Source organism: Thunnus maccoyii, chromosome 2 (genome assembly GCF_910596095.1).
Source record: "Thunnus maccoyii chromosome 2, fThuMac1.1, whole genome shotgun sequence".
NCBI classification, from domain to species: domain Eukaryota; kingdom Metazoa; phylum Chordata; class Actinopteri; order Scombriformes; family Scombridae; genus Thunnus; species Thunnus maccoyii.
The window spans coordinates 17,037,576-17,056,864 of NC_056534.1; the positions used below are offsets into that span (position 1 = coordinate 17,037,576).

At 39.3% G+C, this 19,289-nt stretch overlaps 2 protein-coding genes across 2 annotated transcripts; one reads left to right on the plus strand and one right to left on the minus strand.

Annotated features, from left to right (window-relative positions):
- The first annotated feature begins 3,093 nt into the window (after nucleotides 1–3,093).
- LOC121881249 (solute carrier family 22 member 7-like) lies at nucleotides 3,094–8,089 on the plus strand. Its single transcript, XM_042388944.1, has 9 exons — nucleotides 3,094–3,474; nucleotides 3,582–3,685; nucleotides 3,779–3,933; nucleotides 4,106–4,274; nucleotides 4,776–4,899; nucleotides 5,029–5,138; nucleotides 5,233–5,447; nucleotides 5,624–5,732; nucleotides 7,613–8,089. Exons 1-9 carry the CDS (start codon nucleotides 3,094–3,096, stop codon nucleotides 7,827–7,829), a joined length of 1,584 nt encoding a protein of 527 aa, XP_042244878.1. The 3' UTR covers nucleotides 7,830–8,089.
- A 710-nt stretch (nucleotides 8,090–8,799) lies between these two features.
- On the minus strand, nucleotides 8,800–17,309 carry LOC121881240 (pre-mRNA-splicing factor ATP-dependent RNA helicase DHX15). The gene is made up of 14 exons (XM_042388935.1): nucleotides 17,120–17,309; nucleotides 15,404–15,746; nucleotides 15,082–15,275; nucleotides 14,801–14,960; nucleotides 14,102–14,320; nucleotides 13,839–14,006; nucleotides 13,608–13,694; nucleotides 12,416–12,565; nucleotides 12,146–12,254; nucleotides 11,844–12,035; nucleotides 10,440–10,562; nucleotides 9,663–9,853; nucleotides 9,358–9,527; nucleotides 8,800–9,255 (listed from the first exon to the last, which is right to left on the minus strand). The coding sequence occupies exons 1-14, from the start codon at nucleotides 17,182–17,184 to the stop codon at nucleotides 9,138–9,140; spliced, it is 2,289 nt and encodes a 762-aa protein (XP_042244869.1). The 5' UTR covers nucleotides 17,185–17,309; the 3' UTR covers nucleotides 8,800–9,137.
- Between the last annotated feature and the right edge of the window lie 1,980 nt (nucleotides 17,310–19,289).

Genomic DNA, 19,289 nt, shown 5'->3' on the forward strand with positions numbered 1-19,289 from the left:
AAAGTCAAAGTATCTTTATTGTGCCTTGAAGGGAAATTTGGTTTACGGCCAGGATATACAGCAACAAACAACAGGACGTAGTGAGCAGAGTGAAGGAGTTAAAGGAGTACAGTCAGCATTAAGGTCAAAGTGCAGAAGTCAAGTAGGCAGTGTGCAAATAAGCAATATCTAGACAACAATAAAATACTATCTACCATTTAACAATTGAATGGCAACAGGGACAAAGGAAACCTTATATCTCTTAGTCCTCATAACGGGCACCCTCAACTGACAACCTGAGGGTAACAGTTCAGACTCTGTCCAAAGGGGGTGATCTTGGCACTCCAGAAGGAAGTAGCCTTTCTGAACACCTGCCTATTATAAAGGTTGGTAAGCTAACTCCTCCCTGAAATCTTACTAGCCACTTTGATGATGCTACCAAGCCTATTTTTATTGGCCAGAGTCAAATTACCCTACCAAGCAACAATGCAGAACATTAAAACTGATTCAATAAAACTTCTATAAAAGAGAGTCATCATCTCAGGAGACATTAAGAGAACACATTTTCCTCAGGACAAAAAGTCACTTTTGGGCCTTTTTTGTCTTGGAAACAACATGAGATTCAAAACACAGTTTGTTGTTGAGAAGAACACCCAAGTATCTATAGCTGTCCACCAGCTCAATGTTAGCACCTTTAATGCTGGTTAGTACAGGACTAGGAAGGGTCTTCATGAATCTGATTATGATGTCTTTAGTTTTAGACACATTTAGTTGGAGAAAGGACTCATCACATCAAGATACAAAATCATCTACCACAAGCCCATGATGTTACTCCTCCCGTTCAAGAAGACTAATAATCACAGAGTCATCCACAAATCTGATAATGAGTCTTTTAGTGTGGTTGCTGCAACAGTCATTGCTGTACAAGATGTAGAGTAGTGGAGAGAGAGACAGCAGCCTTGAGGAGAACCAGTGGAGGAGTGCAGCTGATTGGAAAAAGAGCCATTTACCCTCACACACTGGGACCTATCAGTCAAGAAGTCCAGTATCCAGCAAACTAGATTAAAATCCAGTTTAAAAAGTTGAATTAGCTTTTCTGCCAACAGATGTGGCTGGATAGTGTTAAAAGCTGTGGAGAAATCTATAAACAGTAGCCTGGCATGAGCTTTTGTCCCTTCAGGGTGGTGATACAGAAAATGTAGTAGTGTGATAGTAGCAAATTGCAGGGGATCAAGGGATTTCTCCACCTGTAATAAAACCTCATTTTTAATGAGCTTCTCTAGTGTCTTCATAATTAAAGATGTCAGCGCTACTGGTCTGAAGTCATTTAATATTGCTTAATGTGTGTGTGTGTGTGTGTGTGTGTGTGTGTGAGAGAGAGAGAGAGAGAGAGAGAGAGAGAGAGAGAGAGAGAGAGAGAAATTGCATGCATCCAAACCTGAGCGTCATTATTTCATTATTTGTCTGTTTTGGTACATTTAACCTGCCTGCCTGTATGCATAAATCCACATTACAGAGGTACAGTACATGTGTTTGTGTACACCTCTGTGCAGGTGTAAAATTTGTAAAATGTCATTAAATGCACATTTACAGTAGTCTCTTTTTGTATAGTGTGTGTTTATTATAAATTAAACAACAATAATAAACATTATATAATGTACCTTTATTATTATTATTATTATTATTATTATTTTATTATTATTTACTATAAAAGTGAGGCAGTGAGACAGGAAATAACCCAGTGTACAGGGAATATTTAACCCAGCAATAGAGTTAACTTCACTCACTAGTTAGGGTCAAATGAACAACTCAGCATTCTGGGCTAAATGGTAAAACCCAGCAATTGTGTCAAACCAGCCCAGTGTGTGCTCTGTCCCATAGTTACCCAGAAGTTGGGTTATTTTTTAGCCCAGCAGTTTTTTGAGTTCTTCTACTGGCCAGTATGAACAGGAGGAATGATTCTGGCCAGAACAACCTATTTCAATATTCAATTGGACATCTGACAGTTGTTTTAAGACAGACATTAAAAATTGTGAACCTTTAAAGGCAATGCCTGGGCTGGGCTTAATCAGTTGCCTATTGTATTGTATAACATTTCTCAGAAAATGACTGACAGTCACTAGAAATCCCTCTATTACATAGGAAATCATTTACAGTCAAGTACTGTATCTTTGTGAAAATGTCTTGCTGTTTTTTTAACTCCTCAGTGCTCAAAGACATGGAATTCATAACACCTACATATATGATAAGACATGCATGTCGACATATTTGCTGTTTAAGGCAGTTAATGACCTACACATCATTTGGGCCTGACCCTTTTCACATTGATGCATTTAGGTGTGTAGGGGGGAGCTATACATGACAAATCTTCCACTGTTGGACATGACACAGCTTTGTGTCATACAGTTTAAGTGTCTAATGGTATGCCAGTGACAATAGTTGGGGTAAGACATTTCGTCTGGGGATTCAAACTGACTCTCTAACCTTAACCCCTGAGCAAGCATTGTCAGTTTGTCTTTGTTATACAGTCTCATTGCTGACCATTAACCCACTGCATTTAACAATATGTAAAACTTTCAAACTTACATTGTGTGTGTTTTGTGTTTGGGAATAATTCCTCTCCTCTCTAATGTATTAAGATCAGAGTTTTATAACCTTTGCTGCAGTCATAATGCTGTTTATATATGATTGTAAAACAAAAAATGCTGCGTTCCAGTGTAACAATGCTGAATTTTGCATCCAAAAGTACAAATTCATGGCTTCTTTTGTTTGCTGTAATGCAATAAAGAGATGATATTTAGTAAGGAAATGTAAACTAAATAAAATGATGACTCATTTCACTACATACCGAAGATCCTACTTTAACCATTACCATGAACGCACATTGTCCTTCACAGCTTCATAGACAAAAGTTAGTTTAGTGGTTAAGTGAGGTAAAATATTCACTCATTTCAACTGTAATCCAGCAGCCCTTGGGATAGTCAAGGGTTGTCTCGTTTGGTGGCAAGTTGTCAGTCTACTTCTTCTTCTACTTCTTCTGCTGTCATTGGCGTATGAAGATTATATTTTTTTCAGTTTCAAATCAAGGTATTTTACACACATTGGGAGGCCACAATGAGGTTTGAGAACATTCTTTCTGATATTAATGGATTTGGAAGATTTCAGAAAATGATCATTGTAATCAACTTCATTGGCCGCTTCACTATGCCCTGCCACTTCATGCTGAACAACTTCATAGCGGCTGTTCCTTCTCACCACTGCGACATCAGCTTTCTGGATGATGGAGGTATTTTTAGCAATTTATCCCTGTCGGAGAGGCTCGCTGTTAGTATTCCAGTCCAGGAGGATGGGACTCTGAGCTCCTGTGAGATGTTTGCAGAGCCTCAGTATCATCTCCTGTTCAACTCTTCCAACATTACTGACCTACCTACAGTGTCCTGCCAGCATGGATGGGTGTACGACAACAGAACTTTCAAGTCTACTCTGACCTCACAGGTGACTTACATTTCTTTTTATTTGTACAATATCAAACAAACATAAAAGTACCCCTTCTGCCAAAGAACATCATGAACTTGTCCTTTTTCTTTATTTTTTTGTACAAGTGGGACCTGGTGTGTGATAAAAGAGGGAAAAACAAAGCCACTGCTACCATCTTCTTTGTTGGAGTGATGTTTGGAGCCATGTCCTTTGGGAGTTTGAGTGACAGGTATTGCAGCTTGGCTGTCAACTGAAAGATGTAATTACCGAGTGTTTCAACCATTCAATAAATTACATTTGGAGACTACGTGACTTTCCACAGGTTTGGCCGAAGGATCATGCTGCTGGTGTCATTTGTGTCAGGAATGCTGTTTGCTGTTGCGAGTGCTTTTTCTTCATCTTACGTGATGTTTGCGGTGCTGAGGTTCTTCACTGGGTTTTGCATCAATGGCATTGTCATTGTCTCAACAGTCCTCAGTAATTATATATTTTATTCTCTGGGTTGTTTAATTTCTAAACTAATTCTTAAACACATCCTACATTATGTTGTGTTGATTTCAGAAGTCAAGGTTACCAAATGCAGGTCTATAAAACATAAAAGAAGTGTATTGTGATCCTTGCAAAGCGACAAGCTTCTTGTTCTTTGCAGGTGTGGAGTGGGTCGACATCGAGCACAGGAAACTGGTAGGAGTGATCGACAGCTTATCCTGGACATTTGGGAATGCAGTATTTCCACTTATTGCTTACTATGTGACTGATTGGCGGTGGCTGATTGTTAGTGTCACCTCACCTCTAACCTTGGCCATTATCACCTGGAGGTATGACTCAAAATATCAAAACTTTAAGTCCAACAGAGGCATTTGCAATAAGCCCTTATCTGGAGGGTTTGTGCTTTGGTTGTTTGGTTAACATTTGAGAACCAAGATTTAAGATAAATATAGGAAAAGGAGATAGTTTGCACACTAATATTGCAATTTCAAAATTTGAGTAGTTTCAACCATCAAGGTCTTTGTCTGACAGGCATCGATAGGAAAGTAGGTAGTATATACAGACAAAAATGAAAGCCCCATCTACAATTAGTTATATGATACACTAAGAAAAACATTCAAAAACAACCTACAAAGACAATTTGATAAGGACCTCGATGATAGAAATGTTGCCTCATTAAACTTTGGGATCTTGCAGTATTCAGTGTGTGGACAACAACAACATTCTTCTTTTGCATTCTATCTTTGTCTTGTTGATATGCACAAAATCAACCACATTTGTTGGTGATGTATCCCAAGCATTAAGTAAAAAACATCTTTCCTTTACATTAGGTGGATGCCAGAATCAGCCAGGTGGCTCATTGCCAACGGAAAGCTGGAACAAGCTCAGACCTATTTGAAAAAATGTGCCAAGATGAATCAAACAGAGGAGTTAACCAACACACTTAAAACAGAGGTTAGCGTATTCCAGATGATGGTGAAGTCAAGTAATAAGAGTCAACAACATAATCTTGGACCTGTAAATTATTCTTTACATTTTCAAACATCAAATGTTTTAAGAATAATGTTGCTCGTATTCTTTCAGACACTGTCCACTATTGTTGTGACAGAGAAAAGAGACCGGGCTTTCTCCTACCTCGATCTGATACGAACACCTAGAATGAGGAAACTGGCTCTATGTACTGGTATAGTTTGGTATGTATGCTTTATGATTTTAGGTTGTAAAATATCTGTGTTCATTTTTTGATTACAGCCATTTTAAAAAGGTTTCCACTTTCTCTGTCTTTAGGTTCAGCGTGGCAACCGCATTTTATGGCATCAGTTTCAACATCACAGGCTTCGGGGTCAATATCTATCTCACTCAGTTTATCTATGCTGTAGTTGAGTTCCCAGCCAAGATATTAGTTTACTACTTACTGGATAAAATAGGCAGGAGAAGCACTGAGATGGGAGCTTTGCTGATTGTTGGAGTGTGTCTCGGAATCAACATTGTGGTACCTAAAGGTGGATATTCATTTATTTCCAGACTTGCATCTAAACCTTTTGGTCATTTTGTTGTTTTATGTGATTGTTTCAGGAATAACAATGTCGTTTGTATAATCTCTTTAGGATTATACAAACTTCTGTAACAATGCATTATTGCATAATTTGTTTTTGTCCTCTCAAATTTCTTTTCTTAGATATGTCTGTTGTAAGAACAGTGGTAGCAGTCATTGGCAAAGGGTTTTCTTCTGCATCCTTTGCAACTGTTGTGCTCTACAGTTCTGAGCTATATCCCACTGTAGTGAGGTAACTATGCACGCCTTTCTTTCCACCATTATTCTGTCAGCCTAAAAACTTTTCATGGATTTGTTTTAGTCAGAAAACTATGAAATGACTACACTCTGTACAGAACTCAGCTGCCAGGCTTTTAACCAGAACTAAGATACACGATCACATCACACCTGTTTTAGCCTTTTTACACTGGCTACCTGTTTGTTTTAGGATTGTTTTTTAGATCTTATTGATTAACTTTAAGGCTGTTCATGACCTGGCTCCAGATTATATTTTAGACCTTTAATTCCTCATGAACCTGTGCGAGTTTGAGATCCTTGGGCAGAGGTCTTCTGTCTCTTCCAGAGTCCAGGCTGAAAACTAAAGGGGACAGAGCCTTTGCCATCAGGGCCCGAGGCTCTAGAACGACCTGCTCGAGGAATAAGGCTGTCTGAGTCAGTGTCTTCTTTCAAGTCTCATCTTAAAACATACTTTTACTGGAAAGCATTTCCTAATTTTACCTGAGCTGCCTGCTTATATATTTTTTTTAATTTGATTTTATTTGTTGCTAATGTCATGTTTAATAGTGTTCAAACCCTGAAGAGGTAGAGCCCTTCTTTGTGTTGGTTTATTATTATTTGTCTTCTGCCACGGCTCAAATTGCTGTGAGCTGGAATGAGCTAAAACCATGAAACTTGGCACAATAACTGGAAATGATTTGCATGCGCTTCTCAAGAAATATGAGCCCAATCAGCCAGATGGTGGCGCTATAATTAACTCAATTTTTGAAAGGCCACGCCCCTCACACTGTAAGTCTAACTGACTTGAAATTCCAGCTCAATGTGCTCTACAAAAAAGCCTGTCCTGATGGACAGTCTGCCATGATGGACTTTTTGCTAATTTGCATAAACTGAAAAACAGTGAAATGAATAGAACTTTTTGAATTTTGACTGTATCAACATCAAATTTGGTATACAGCCTTGTGGGACTGAGATACAAATTTCTTTAAAAATGAGCAAGATCAGTTGAAAAACATGGCCACCATCAACCAAAACATCATTGCAAATATTGGCCATAACTCATTAACTGATTGTCTAGTCATCATAAATTTTGATACATAACTTAAGTCCGTGATTGGGAACAGGTCTACCAAAGCATTTTGAGCCCGGCCCATAGAGGGCGCCAAAAATACCACAAACGCGTACCTGAAAACCCAGTGGACAGAATTTCACCTAAATTGGTGCGCTTATTCTGGGGGCGAGTATTGATCATATTGATCTATGCAAGTGGTTGTGGCCTATCACATATTTGCTCATAACTCAAGATGCCTTTGAGCAATCCTGATTAAAATCACTGGAGATATCCGGCACTATCTCCTGAACATACACACTGAACATACAACTTTGAGTGTGCAATTATTGAAATGCTGCATGCTTTCTGATGATGAAACAAGTCTGAATAGGTCTCACTCCTTCTTTAAACAGAATTAAACTAGCTGAAGTGACTTTGCTCACCTTTGTGAAGCCAGAAACCTGATCATTTTTGCTCACAGCTTTGATTTTGGAAGATTGAGCTGCTCTCTTCAGTTGACTGCAAGAAGGTTTGAACCCAGGAATTGCTGCTTGCAGCTATATTTATTTTTAATTTTGTTTTGTACTCCCTTTGTGTTTTATGTGTGGATTTTTTATGGCTTTTAGTTTGTTGTAATCTCTGTGTTTTAAATGTGATCTGTTTTACTGTAGAGCACTTTGTAACTGTGTTTCAAAAGCTATATAAATAAAGTTCATTATTTATTATATACAGTTTATCAACAGTGTGAGACATGGCATAGATCTGATGTACTTTCTATGTGAAGTAAAATCATATGTCACAAGAGTAGAACCTGAAATTAGTCTCCTGTTTATAATGTCTTTTAGGCAGAATGGTATGGGCTACAACTCCTTCATGGCTCGACTCGGTGTAGCAGTGGCTCCTTTGATCCTTCTGCTGGATGATGTGTGGAAGGACCTGCCACAGGTTGTCCTGTGCTCTGCAGCTGTACTGGGGGGAATGGTAGCAAGAGCACTGCCAGAGACACGCAACAGGTGCCTGCCGGAGACCATAGAGGATATTGAAGAGCAGTCAGTGGCATGAGTGCATATTCAGCTAAGCAAAGCTTTTAGTAAAACAAAAACAGTGATGACAATATGTAGCCTGCAGTGTGTTTTGTGTGATTTTATGTGTTTATGCTTGAAGTAGAAAAACCTTCCAGTTTTATGTAGCTTAGTAGGTTGGAAGGATACTTAGGCAGGTGGGAGGAAAACCCATCAGTAGTACTACTACTAACTTAAAGTCATATGAACAAAGTTGTTTTATCTTGTGGCCCCTTGGAGGGTCCTGACCATCAAGTTGGAAAACACTGGTATAAGGTGGTGGTATAATATGAATTGTATACAATAGTTACATCTGTGATCAAATAAAGTGTTTTAATGACAAGTGCATTTGGCCTGATTTTGTTACCTGAACATTGAACTAAGACAGTGCCAATATTTTATCTTTACAGCAGACTGTTTAATAAACTGGGATTCTTAGGTAACACATAAAAGTCAAGTTGAACTGTAACAAGCTGACTGCTGAGAATTTCTCAAGAATTCAAAAGAACAAATGTGTTACGTATTAAAATTCTACAAAGGAAAAAAAGGAGGGGAGCCCTTGAATGCAGAAGTGTGAAAGTTTAATACACTAAAGATGTGCATAAATGATCTGGATTGCAACAATATTTGGTGCGTTGCAACCCGGAGGAGCTGCTGGTCCAACCCTTCTTTATTTGTATTATCACTGACCCTTTTGGGAAGCTTTTTCAGTTGTTTTTGTAGATTTGTGAAGACATTACGCATACTGAAAAAGTAATATCATCTACTTTTAACAATTTTCATTGGCTGTATTAACCTGTGAATTGATTCATTTATTTTAAATTTACAAACACATTTAATCTAGCAAAATTGTTAATTCTGCCAAATTAGCAAATACTTGATCAGTATCTCAACACAGAAACAAAAACTCCACTGGGGACCAAACTACTTTTGCAATAACAGGCTTTACTAATTAATATATACACAGAAACTAAGTCAAAGCTCCTTTATTAAAGAAACAAAGCAAGCACAAATCTTTTTATGACTCAGTCCCCTAAAGGAAAGTCAACCACATCTAAATGACATGTTACTGATATTCCTTTTGAAAATATTTATAGCCAGGTCTAATATTTGCCGCTGATATTTCATCTGACATTACACTTAGTTACAGAATTAACATTGATGGGAGAAAGAAAAAAACAAAACAAAACAAAAAGCAAACAAAATATAAAAATCAAAATGCCAAATTTTAAACATTAAGATACAATGATACAGAAAGATCTAAAACTATAGTACGCGGCTGTTGTCCAGGACACTTCTTGGCTATTGTTCAGTACTGGGAATACTCCTTGCTCTCTAGTTTGGCAATGATTCGCTCCAGCTGTCTTTTAGCTTCACATTGTGGGAAGTTACTCATTTCATAGTACTGGGGTGCAATCTTCACCAACCTGAAATGCAAGAGAATTAAAAATTAAAATTAAAATTAAAGCTCACCAACACAGATTTATCTGCCTCTGAATTACTCAAATTTTAACTCTCTGCACTCTTACCACTCTGGTTTGATGTCTGTGCAAGTGCGTATGTAGTTCTTGGTGGTGAGGACAAATTCATTGTAGAGCACCCATTCGGGCTTGTGGTCCAGGACTGTAGACGGGTGCAGTTGGACCACTTGGTTGTCTTTGACTGTGAGGTAATGACCTGTGCGCTCCAAGTGAGCCACCTGCAGGATGGAAAACAAGAAAAACAGATGAACTTCAACGAGGCACAAATGGAAGTGGGTCCACAGATATCTCTGGTGCAAACTTAAGATACTTCCTGACATGATGGGGGAATGAAGAACTGAGTGTGTGTTTACCTGCATGAAGAAGCCGGTGCAGAGCGCTCTGCGGATGTTGATGTAATAATCTCTGCTGGTAAACTCTGTGCTTCGGCGGGGCAGGTTGAAGCGGTCCATGATCCTGGACAGCTGCTGCCGCACGTTGTCAGCAGACATCAGTGAACGGTAGTTGACAAAGTTGTCATAGCACCACTGGTTAGACTCGTGGTCTGGAACGGGGACAAGAAGGATTAATTTGGTTAATTATCATGTCTCTACACTCTTATCTGGCATGAGTAAACACTAATTTCATAACAGATTTAAAGCTGCACTAATCAATAACAATGGATCAAGTTGCTATGTGTAATGTGTATGGGGACGCATGTAAAAATGAACGCTTTAGCACTAAAGAGCTTTTTAGTTTATTATGGAATAATGTTTTGGATTTCTGGCCAGAAACTCAGCTTTAATCAATCTGGTTTACAGCTGCAGCCGTTTTCAGCAAAAAAGCTCTAAAAATCCACTGTACGCAATAACGGCCTAGCAACAAATGTCACACACACACACAAAGTTAGCGACTAGCCGATGAACACAGTGGAACATATGCGAAGCTAAGGACACACCTTGTTGAAGACCAAAGCGTCAGGTGGCCAGAAACATGCTAATGTGGCTCAAACTCTGCAAAATGTGTTAATAAGCGACTGTTTGCACTCCCCCTCAGTTAATGCAGCTTTAACATTCTCAACGCAAGCATTTCAGCGCTACCATATGATGATGAATAAAATAGGGGAACGACGCAGAACTTGTGATGCTCACTTTGTTTGAAGGCGTGGTAGACGTTGAGCAGCGTCAAGTGGTCTCCGTCGATGTGAGCAAACCTCATCTTGGACTCGTCTGCTGCCTTCTTAGCCTCCGTGGGGCGGACAAAACACTGTGGGACTAAACAAGGTTGGTATGGGCCCCAACAAAGCCGCCCATAGGGATGAGTCAAACATTCACAGAAAAATGGAGCAAAGCCTATGATGCTAGGGCACTCGACACAGCGTTGGGAGAGGGCAGGACCACAAGCTCTATCAAAGGGGGCTGCAGTCTTTTCTCATGGTCATTCCAACTGTTTTGGTTATTAGCTCGTAGAGTGGGGGGGTCATTTAACCACATCTGTAAAACAAGAGTTTTCACACAACTACAAAGTGTTAGGAACACCAGCAATATTTAACTTTAAGGTTCAGAAATAACTGTTAGGACTCAAAGAGATGAGATAATTAAAACAGGCTACCCATAATAATAGATAGTTTTAACTGAATGCCTTATTTAAATTATTTAAATGAAAAGAAAATTCTGGTAAATATGAGAAATATGAAAAAATGTATACGTGGTGCCTGCCCTATCCACTTGCTATGGTGATGAAACACTTGTGATAAAGCTCACTTGCTAATCATTTAACATCTATATTAAAGCTTTAATAAATTTAAACCTAAGATTAAAACTGTCTGTAAATCTAAAAAGAGCTTTAACATTTATGGAAAGCTGCCCAGAGACAAAGGCTTTCCAACCAAAACTGAATTTGTGGACTACTAATGTTTTTGGCCATATGAAATATGAGTTCACATTGATAAAGTAATAATCATGATTATTTGTGAATACAGAGTATTCTCTGTATATTTCCTTAAATAGAAGGACTATCTGTTTAAAACACTGTCTTACTGCTACTGTGGCCCTTTATTGATATAACTTGTATTTTCCACTTTGGCACTTCTGAGTGTAACTACAATTCTGAGCGTAGCTTCATATACAATCTGTACACGTTTGTCGACATCTGGGTTTAACAAAACTAACATTTTCTTATAACATTGAACCAATACTTTGTTACAACATATACGATAAAGATGAAATCATAAGGTTTTATAGAGGCATCTGCTTCTCCATCTTAAAAAGTTCAAAGGCTTTGACTGCCCACAAGTGCTTGAGATACCACATCAAAACTTTAAAAAGGAAAATAAAAATATTGAACAAATTTGAAATAATTCAAATTAAATCTGAAATTATCTATGATGATTAAAAGTGACATCCTAATTCTATTTTGTACCAAGATGATGTCCACAAACTGGATTTTATAAAGGACGCTTTTTCCAACACCATCAGTGAGATGTGGTGTTTTTAACCAGCGGGAACTTGGCCTACTGAAGGCAAGAAAGATGTCAGCCCAGTCCTGGGCATTACCTGACAGCATGGCAGTAATGGAAAGGATCTCGTTAGAGCAGTTGAACTCGCAGCTAGCAATAACCATCTTCGCCAGCTGGGGGTCCAAAGGAAATTCTGCCATCATGGAGCCCAGCTCCGTCAGGTCGCCATCATCATTGAGGGCTGCCAGGTAGTTCAGCAGCTCGAGGGCCCTCATTAGTGTCTCAGGAGCTGCGGCGGGAAGGAGGGAGGAGACAGACAGAAAGGTCAGAGGGTCTTGCCTGACTAGAGAACAATAGTGGTTTTACTATTAGTTATCAAACTAATCCAGACTGACTCACCTGGTGGATCCATGAAGTCAAAGTGCACAAGGTCATCAATACCAAGCTTTTTCAACTGTAGCACAACAGATCCCAAGTTGGACCGCAGAATCTCAGGGTATGTGTTATCCTGGAGAGAGGGTGCATACGATGTTAAATGTATCTCATAATATAATTCTGAGAGGTTAAACTACGATGCACACAAGAATAAAGACAACAAAACACAAGTACAAGTTTTTGAGCCTGGCTCCAATTCTCAATAAGTGAGGAGGAGAGGATGTGGTCTCTTACCTGCATCTCTGTTTTGTAGGCCTTTTCTGTGTAGAGACGGAAACATTTCCCTGGACGTGTTCTGCCAGCTCGTCCCGCCCTCTGCTGGGCAGAAGCTTTACTGATGGCTGTGACGAGCAACGACTCAACTCTGATACGAGGATTGTACACCTGAACACACATTTGAAAGCACATTTAAGCAACACAGCTGACCTAGGATGTACATGTTTTTACAATGTGACCAAGAGAAAAGGGACCACTGGACTAGAACCCTGCCCTGTTTTCTTAATCCCACTCCCGCTGGATTTTCTGACCATTACTGCCCGCTCCCACAATGTGCATGTCCACTCCCACCCACAAGTTCCTTGGATTTTGTGTCTTTGCCCGTCCCACAGGGAAAACACATTATTTTATTGTATAGTATTAATTAAAAGATGCATACCTATTGGTAATAACATAGTGAAATGATGTTCTAGTGCAAAATTATATTCATACTATGCAATAATTAGTTATTCTAGTGCAATAAATACACCTATTCTACGGCAAAACTACATTGTATTTTTTTTACTTATTATTTTAGAACATGTTGTTGGCTGTGGTTGTCTATTTTGCTGAGGTTGTTTGATTTTGTTTGGTTCCCTGTGTCTTTTAACACACTGATCAGGAGTCTACAGCAAAGAGCGACACATTTCTCAATAGTATCCTGTTTAGTATTTGCAGGAAGAAGTGCTTTGTCTTCGAAGGAGAGCTTACTTTGACCGGGGAGAACAGAGCAGGTATGTCGCCTAAACCCAGAGGTGCCAGATTCGTGTCCATTGTAGATCAATACTTTTGCACATTTGTCGCAACTAACAAAGTCCAGTTCATTTCCATCTTTGTCAGTAACAACTGAGACATTTGTCCAAATGTCAGATTTGCCTTGCTTTGGCATTGTAATAACCTGATCTTATCTTCTTTTTAACTTCATTTGTTGACTCCATCCTTCTGGTTAGCGCTAGCTAAATCCAGAGACTTGCAGTTTATTTCTTGACTGCCCGCGCTCCCACCAGCAGCAAAGCTAAAACGGCTTGCTCCCGCAAGATTTGTGCTGGGTCCTGCGGGATCCAAATGCCAATGCAGCCCTCTACACTTGACCCTAATGGAACATGTATGCATCTGTAATACTGATGCAGATTTTACAGGATTACCCAAGATTTGACTGAGCTTTGCCCACCTTTTGTTTGGCAAATCCAGGATCGATGACAAACACCACACCATCAATTGTCAGAGAAGTCTCAGCAATGTTTGTCGACACGACAACCTAAAGAAGAAGCAACAAGCTGTCAGACATCTATAATCAAAATCTTATTACTGGGTGCAGTTGTATAATTTAACTTGTTGCGATATTCCTTTTAGTTTAACTGATATCTCTATAATCTAAACTGGTGAATTATTTAAGATGTACCTTTCTTCCTATTGCACCATTGGGCTTCCTTGGAGGAGGAGGCTCAAAGATCCTTTGCTGCTGTTGTGGTGGCAATGTGGAATACAGTGGAATGATTTTAATGTCTCCAACTTCAGGTCCAAGGTCATCAACCTCACGCTTGATCCGTTTGCAGGCCTCGTCAATTTCCTGACAGAAAAAGAATTAGATTTAGTTTTATGTGTTGAGGAAAAACAACATAAGAATTTCCACTGTACCAACAATGCAAGCATCATGTTTCTCACCTCTTGACCAGTGAGAAAGAGAAGGCAGTCACCTTCATCTTCCTCACACATATGAATCTGGATGACAGTGCGGATCGCTGCCTCAAGGTAGTCTCGCTCTGGCTCAGGGGTGTAGAAGATCTCCACAGGGTGTGTACGACCAGGAATAGTTAGCAGAGGACAGTTGTCGAAGTACACCTGGAACTTCCCAGCATCTAGCGTGGCACTCATGACGATCACCTGTGCAGGAGGGAAACGTTGTTCAACATGTTTTCTTTCTACTCATATCTGTTCAATTTAACTTAAAACGCTGCACATGTATGTATAACCAGCTTCCAAGCCCTCTTATTGAGATCACCAAATGAAAGTCTTGGTAAATGAGGAAAATGTGATTTGCAAAGTTTATGGGGACAAACTTATACAGCGTGTCTAATTTAAACATAATTTAATAAACATATTCAATAGCCACACTTACTTTTAAAATTGTTTTTTTTTTATTTCTGTAATACTGTCTGAGTGGATATTGGGTTAGAAATTTTAAACAGTATTTCAAAGTGATGTGAGTCCTCAGGAGGCAAAAATCACTGTTGCAATTTTTTTGTCTTTCAAGATTGATACATTTTCTTATTGTAAAGTACTCGGTTGTAGCAAAACTTCAGATAAACCAAAATAATCGCAAGCAAATCATTTGTCACTGTTATTCCCAAGGTGAACAAATACCTTCAGATCTGGTCTTTGTCGCACCACCTCCTTCAGTACTCCCATCAGGATGTCTGTGGCCAGAGTTCGCTCGTGGGCCTCGTCCAGAATAATCACACCATATCGCTCCAGCAGCGGGTCATTCATAGCCTCTCTTAGCAACATACCGTCTGTCATGTACCTGAAGGAATAGCAGTTGTGCTTCGTTAGACTGAAAAGTTCCAGATTACAGCAAATAAGACTGACTGCTTCTGTGCCTTTAAACAGCAGTTATTGAACATCAGCAGACCTCAATTACTTACTTCAGTATAGTCTTGGCAGAGCTACAGTCCTCAAATCTGATGGAGTAGCCGACTTCCTGTCCAAGCATGACGTCCATCTCATCTGCCACTCTTTGAGCCACACTCATGGCTGCCACTCTCCTGGGCTGAGTACAGGCCACTGCCCGCTTAGGACCAGGCAAGCCCCTAACCATGTCCACACACCACTGTGGGATCTGAAGATCGAAGCAAAGGATGCAATGAATTCAGATAAAAATCAAGAGTATCAAATCACAGTGGTTATTTGAATAGCTTGCATCTCATGCATCACATAAGAGACTGACTGACTTATTGCATTTCAGACCTGTGTTGTCTTCCCAGAGCCAGTCTCTCCAACGAGGACAAAGCTCTGTTGACGCGTGATGATATCATTGAAGCTTTCCTTGTACTCCCACACTGGTAGCTGTAACCTCTTCTTCAGGATCTCGTAGAAGCGCGGTGTGTGCGGCAGGTTGGTGAATGGATTGATCTGCTGCTGCACGGCCATCTGCTTGAGGGGTGGTAAGCCTGACACAACTGGTGTGCTGTTAGATGGCACACTAGATGGCTTCGGGTCTCTGTCCCGGTCTCTGTCCCTGTCCCGATCCCGATCTCGGTCCCTGTCCCTGGAGCGATCCTCACGGTCTCTGTCACGGTCCCTGTCTCTCCTGTTAACATCAGGACAGTAAATTATTACAGATATTTACATTGTAAAGAATCATTATGAAGCTATTTGGCAATTTTCTACCTAAGATACTGTCAAAAACTGCAAATGATAAGTAATAGTGCTTCATCATCAGACAACTTACGATGATTGTGTGACATAACTATGATTTGGATGTTGACGTATACTCCGTATACATTTCCAATATCACAGCATTAACCTGCTCTAATGTGCACTCAGTTATCTGTTTATTTGCCACACAAAATGAAAAACAAATGCTATCTAATACAACAGCCCTGAAGGAAATCCTAACTGCATGAAGATTATAATGTTGTTTTTATTGAAACTGTTTTAGAGAGGCGCTGATTCAACTTCACTGAGTTTTTGCTGTTGAATTGAATTGTGTTATATTAAGGTGTTTATAATGTTTGTTTGTTTTTTTTTTACACTGTATTGCACTTTCTTAAGAGTGCAAAATAATGGTTTACACTTGCTTAGATATGATGGTATTCATCATTGTAGCACTCACAATGAGGGGGTAATGACAATATCAGCCAGAGAAAAATAGATAAATAAAATATATAAACTTAAAATTTGTTTTGGTTTATAAACTGTTGGCCAGATAATATGTTATGCTTTCACCGATGAATCTTCTGTGAACTTTGCGTGGGTAATATTTACACCACAATATTAAAACAATACAAATGAACGGCACCTCATGCATTACAGCATCAAAAGTTAATAATTGAAGAAAGTTGAACACTAGTTTATGACCGTCATGACATAAAAGCGGGATATATTGCGAGCCTGTTGTATTAAACAGCATCAGTTTGAGCGAAGTGGACAGTGTCTCACTAAGCTAAATAGCTTAAAATTTGTCAGTAAATGTAGATAAAAATATCCTGAAAGTTTCCGTTAGCAAACATGCTAGCACACCCCTTTACTTAGGTACTGTTAACACAATGATTTATTATATTACTGATAACTATTTTGAGAATTAAATCACAGTATTATATTTTGTAGCTTGTTAGCCTGCTAGTCGCTAGCTAGCAACACGCACAACTTAGCTAAGCTACACATACACGTGCCTCAATTGTGAAGGTAACGAATACTTCGTTAGTTAGCTGAAGCTACCTTCAGCAGCTAGTTTCATTATCTTATTTAGCAGCTGGACACAATACATTTAATAATCTGTATCAGAGGAGCATCCACAAGCCGTTAAAGAACCCCAGAGCTACAATGTTAGCTTTATTATCTTGATTCTCATAATACATCCATGGTGGCTATTAGCCAAGTTCACTAACGTTAGCATCAGCTAGCAGTTAGCTACAACCTCAGTGGTTAAATCAGACATGTTGACTGTGGAGTTTCACTTACCCCTCAGATCTCTTCTTACTGGAGGAGTAGTCATCACCCAAATCCAGACGATGTCTTTTGGACATCTTTAGGAGCGAATATAGCTTATCGTTTAATCAATTAACGCGAACACAATCCCACCGGGCTGAATGCAACTACCTCGGTTTCCTGATTCCTGTGCTTCACTGTTTTCTTCTTTTCAAATTTCTTTCACACACTATTTTTTTCCAGTCCGCATTCTGCGGAGACCCGCCCCTACTCTGCCTCTGATTGGCTCTGACCTTGATATTCTTACCCTAAGCCAATCATCTCACTCCTTATGCATAAATCTGACCAACCTAACCAACGAGGGCAACGAGTACTAGCCAATCAGAGGCAGAGAAAGGCGGGTCTTCATGGAATGCGGGTGGGAAAAAAATAAGGCTGTTTAACAGCAGCTGTGCAGATTTTTTTTGTTTGTTTTTCATTACCGCCACCTGCTGGTCTGGAGTTTGGATTGGCGTTTACAGCACCTACAGATGGCGGGACGATTTACTCCGACAATTTCACGAGTCTGGATTTTGGGGGTTTTCGAAGCTGTTTTACAATTAATCTGCAATTGTTGTCGTAGCAACAAATCGTGTGTTTCTATTGTATACCGTATACTAATAATTATATCAAATATTCTATCTATATTTCATTATATACTATGTCATTGCATAATGGATAATAACATTTTTTGTCTATCTCACTACTATGGTGTTCCTCAGCCTTGGTATTGATTCTACAAGTCTCTGAACTCTTCTGGAGGGATGCACACCATTTTTTAAAAAGATATTCCCTCATTTGGTGTTTTTGATGGTGGTGGAGAGCGCTATCTAACACGTCAGTCCAAAATCTCCCATAGGTTCAATTGGGTTGAGATCTGGTGACTGCAAAGGCCATGGAATATGATTCACATCATTTTCATACTCATCAAACCATTCAGTAACCCCTCGTGCCCTGTGAATTGGGGCATTGTCATCCTGGAAGAGACCACTCCCATCAGGATAGAGATGTTTCATCATAGGATAAAGTTGATCAATCAAAACAACTTTGTATTGATTTGCAGTGACCTTACCCTCTAAGGGGACAAGTGGACCCAAACCATGCCAGCAAAATGCCCCCCAGAGCATAACAGAGCTACCAGATCCCCTCACTGTAGGGGTCAAGCATTCAGACCTGTACTGGTTTTTCCTTTAATTTGTCACCCATCTGTAATTGGTCAACAGTGATAAAAGTGTGGAAACAGTAGAAACATTGTCATGTCCATTAATCTATTACCCCAGTGCATGCTGTGAGGGTTCCCTGCACACCGACCTCATTTAACTGCAATCACATGATCAGCACTCAGCCAATCATATGAAGATCATGGTTTCAACTCTGAACTCATTTTACCTTTGTTATTCAAGATAACTGCATCCAGGATTAGCAAATCAATCCTCATACTGCTCTCAAAGAACCAAATTAGCCAAATGAGAATTCACAGGATTATTTTAGTCTGATACAGCATGTTAGCCTGAATTAGTCAAGCTACATTTGAAGGACAGGGCCCTGGTTTGTGGTTATCTAATTGTTTATGATAATGCACCATTAAATATCATCATGGATATCCTTAAATAGCCACTGACATAATAATAATAATAATAATAATAATAATAATAATAATAATAATAATCTTTATTTATATAGCACTTTTCAACAAAATAAATGTTAAGTGCTTCACAAGGAAGTAAAAATAGGACAGATTAAATAAAAGTAAAGAATGTAAAATAACTATTAAGACAGAACAGCACTAAGGTAGATCAAGAACAAGAATATCACAGAGATAAAAAAAAGGTATCAAAAAAAAATTGTGCACACATGGATATATATCTCACAAGAACATTAATATATGTGTATATAGATGCATACACACACAAACATCAGTACATCACAAGAATGCCATCCTCCCGTAGTAGGTTTTTAAATGTTGACACAGCTGTCAAAAGTCTAATCTCTATAGGAAGTGCATTCCAGAGATTGGGAGCCCTGAGAGCGAAAGCCTAATCCCCTCTGGTCACAAATTGGGACCTGGGAACAGTAAGAAGCAACTGGTTAGATAATCTAAGACCACATTCAGGCTCATAAAATGTTAAGAGGTCTATTATACAGTGATGCTTGACAGTTTGAA

What these genes read in the sequence shown, in the direction of transcription:
- LOC121881249 (XM_042388944.1), top strand. Translation starts at nt 3,094, where the DNA reads ATGAGGTTTGAGAACATTCTTTCTGATATTAATGGATTTGGAAGATTT. An exon ending in CATTGTCTCAACAGTCCTCA is followed by an intron (nt 3,934 to 4,105) that starts GTAATTATATAT and finishes TGTTCTTTGCAG; the next exon opens with GTGTGGAGTGGGTCGACATC. An exon ending in CTATGTACTGGTATAGTTTG is followed by an intron (nt 5,139 to 5,232) that starts GTATGTATGCTT and finishes CTCTGTCTTTAG; the next exon opens with GTTCAGCGTGGCAACCGCAT.
- LOC121881240 (XM_042388935.1), bottom strand. Translation starts at nt 17,184, where the DNA reads ATGTCCAAAAGACATCGTCTGGATTTGGGTGATGACTACTCCTCCAGT. An exon ending in TCTTTCTCACTGGTCAAGAG is followed by an intron (nt 14,007 to 14,101) that starts GTGAGAAACATG and finishes TTTTTCTGTCAG; the next exon opens with GAAATTGACGAGGCCTGCAA. An exon ending in CATTACTGCCATGCTGTCAG is followed by an intron (nt 10,563 to 11,843) that starts GTAATGCCCAGG and finishes AACCTTGTTTAG; the next exon opens with TCCCACAGTGTTTTGTCCGC.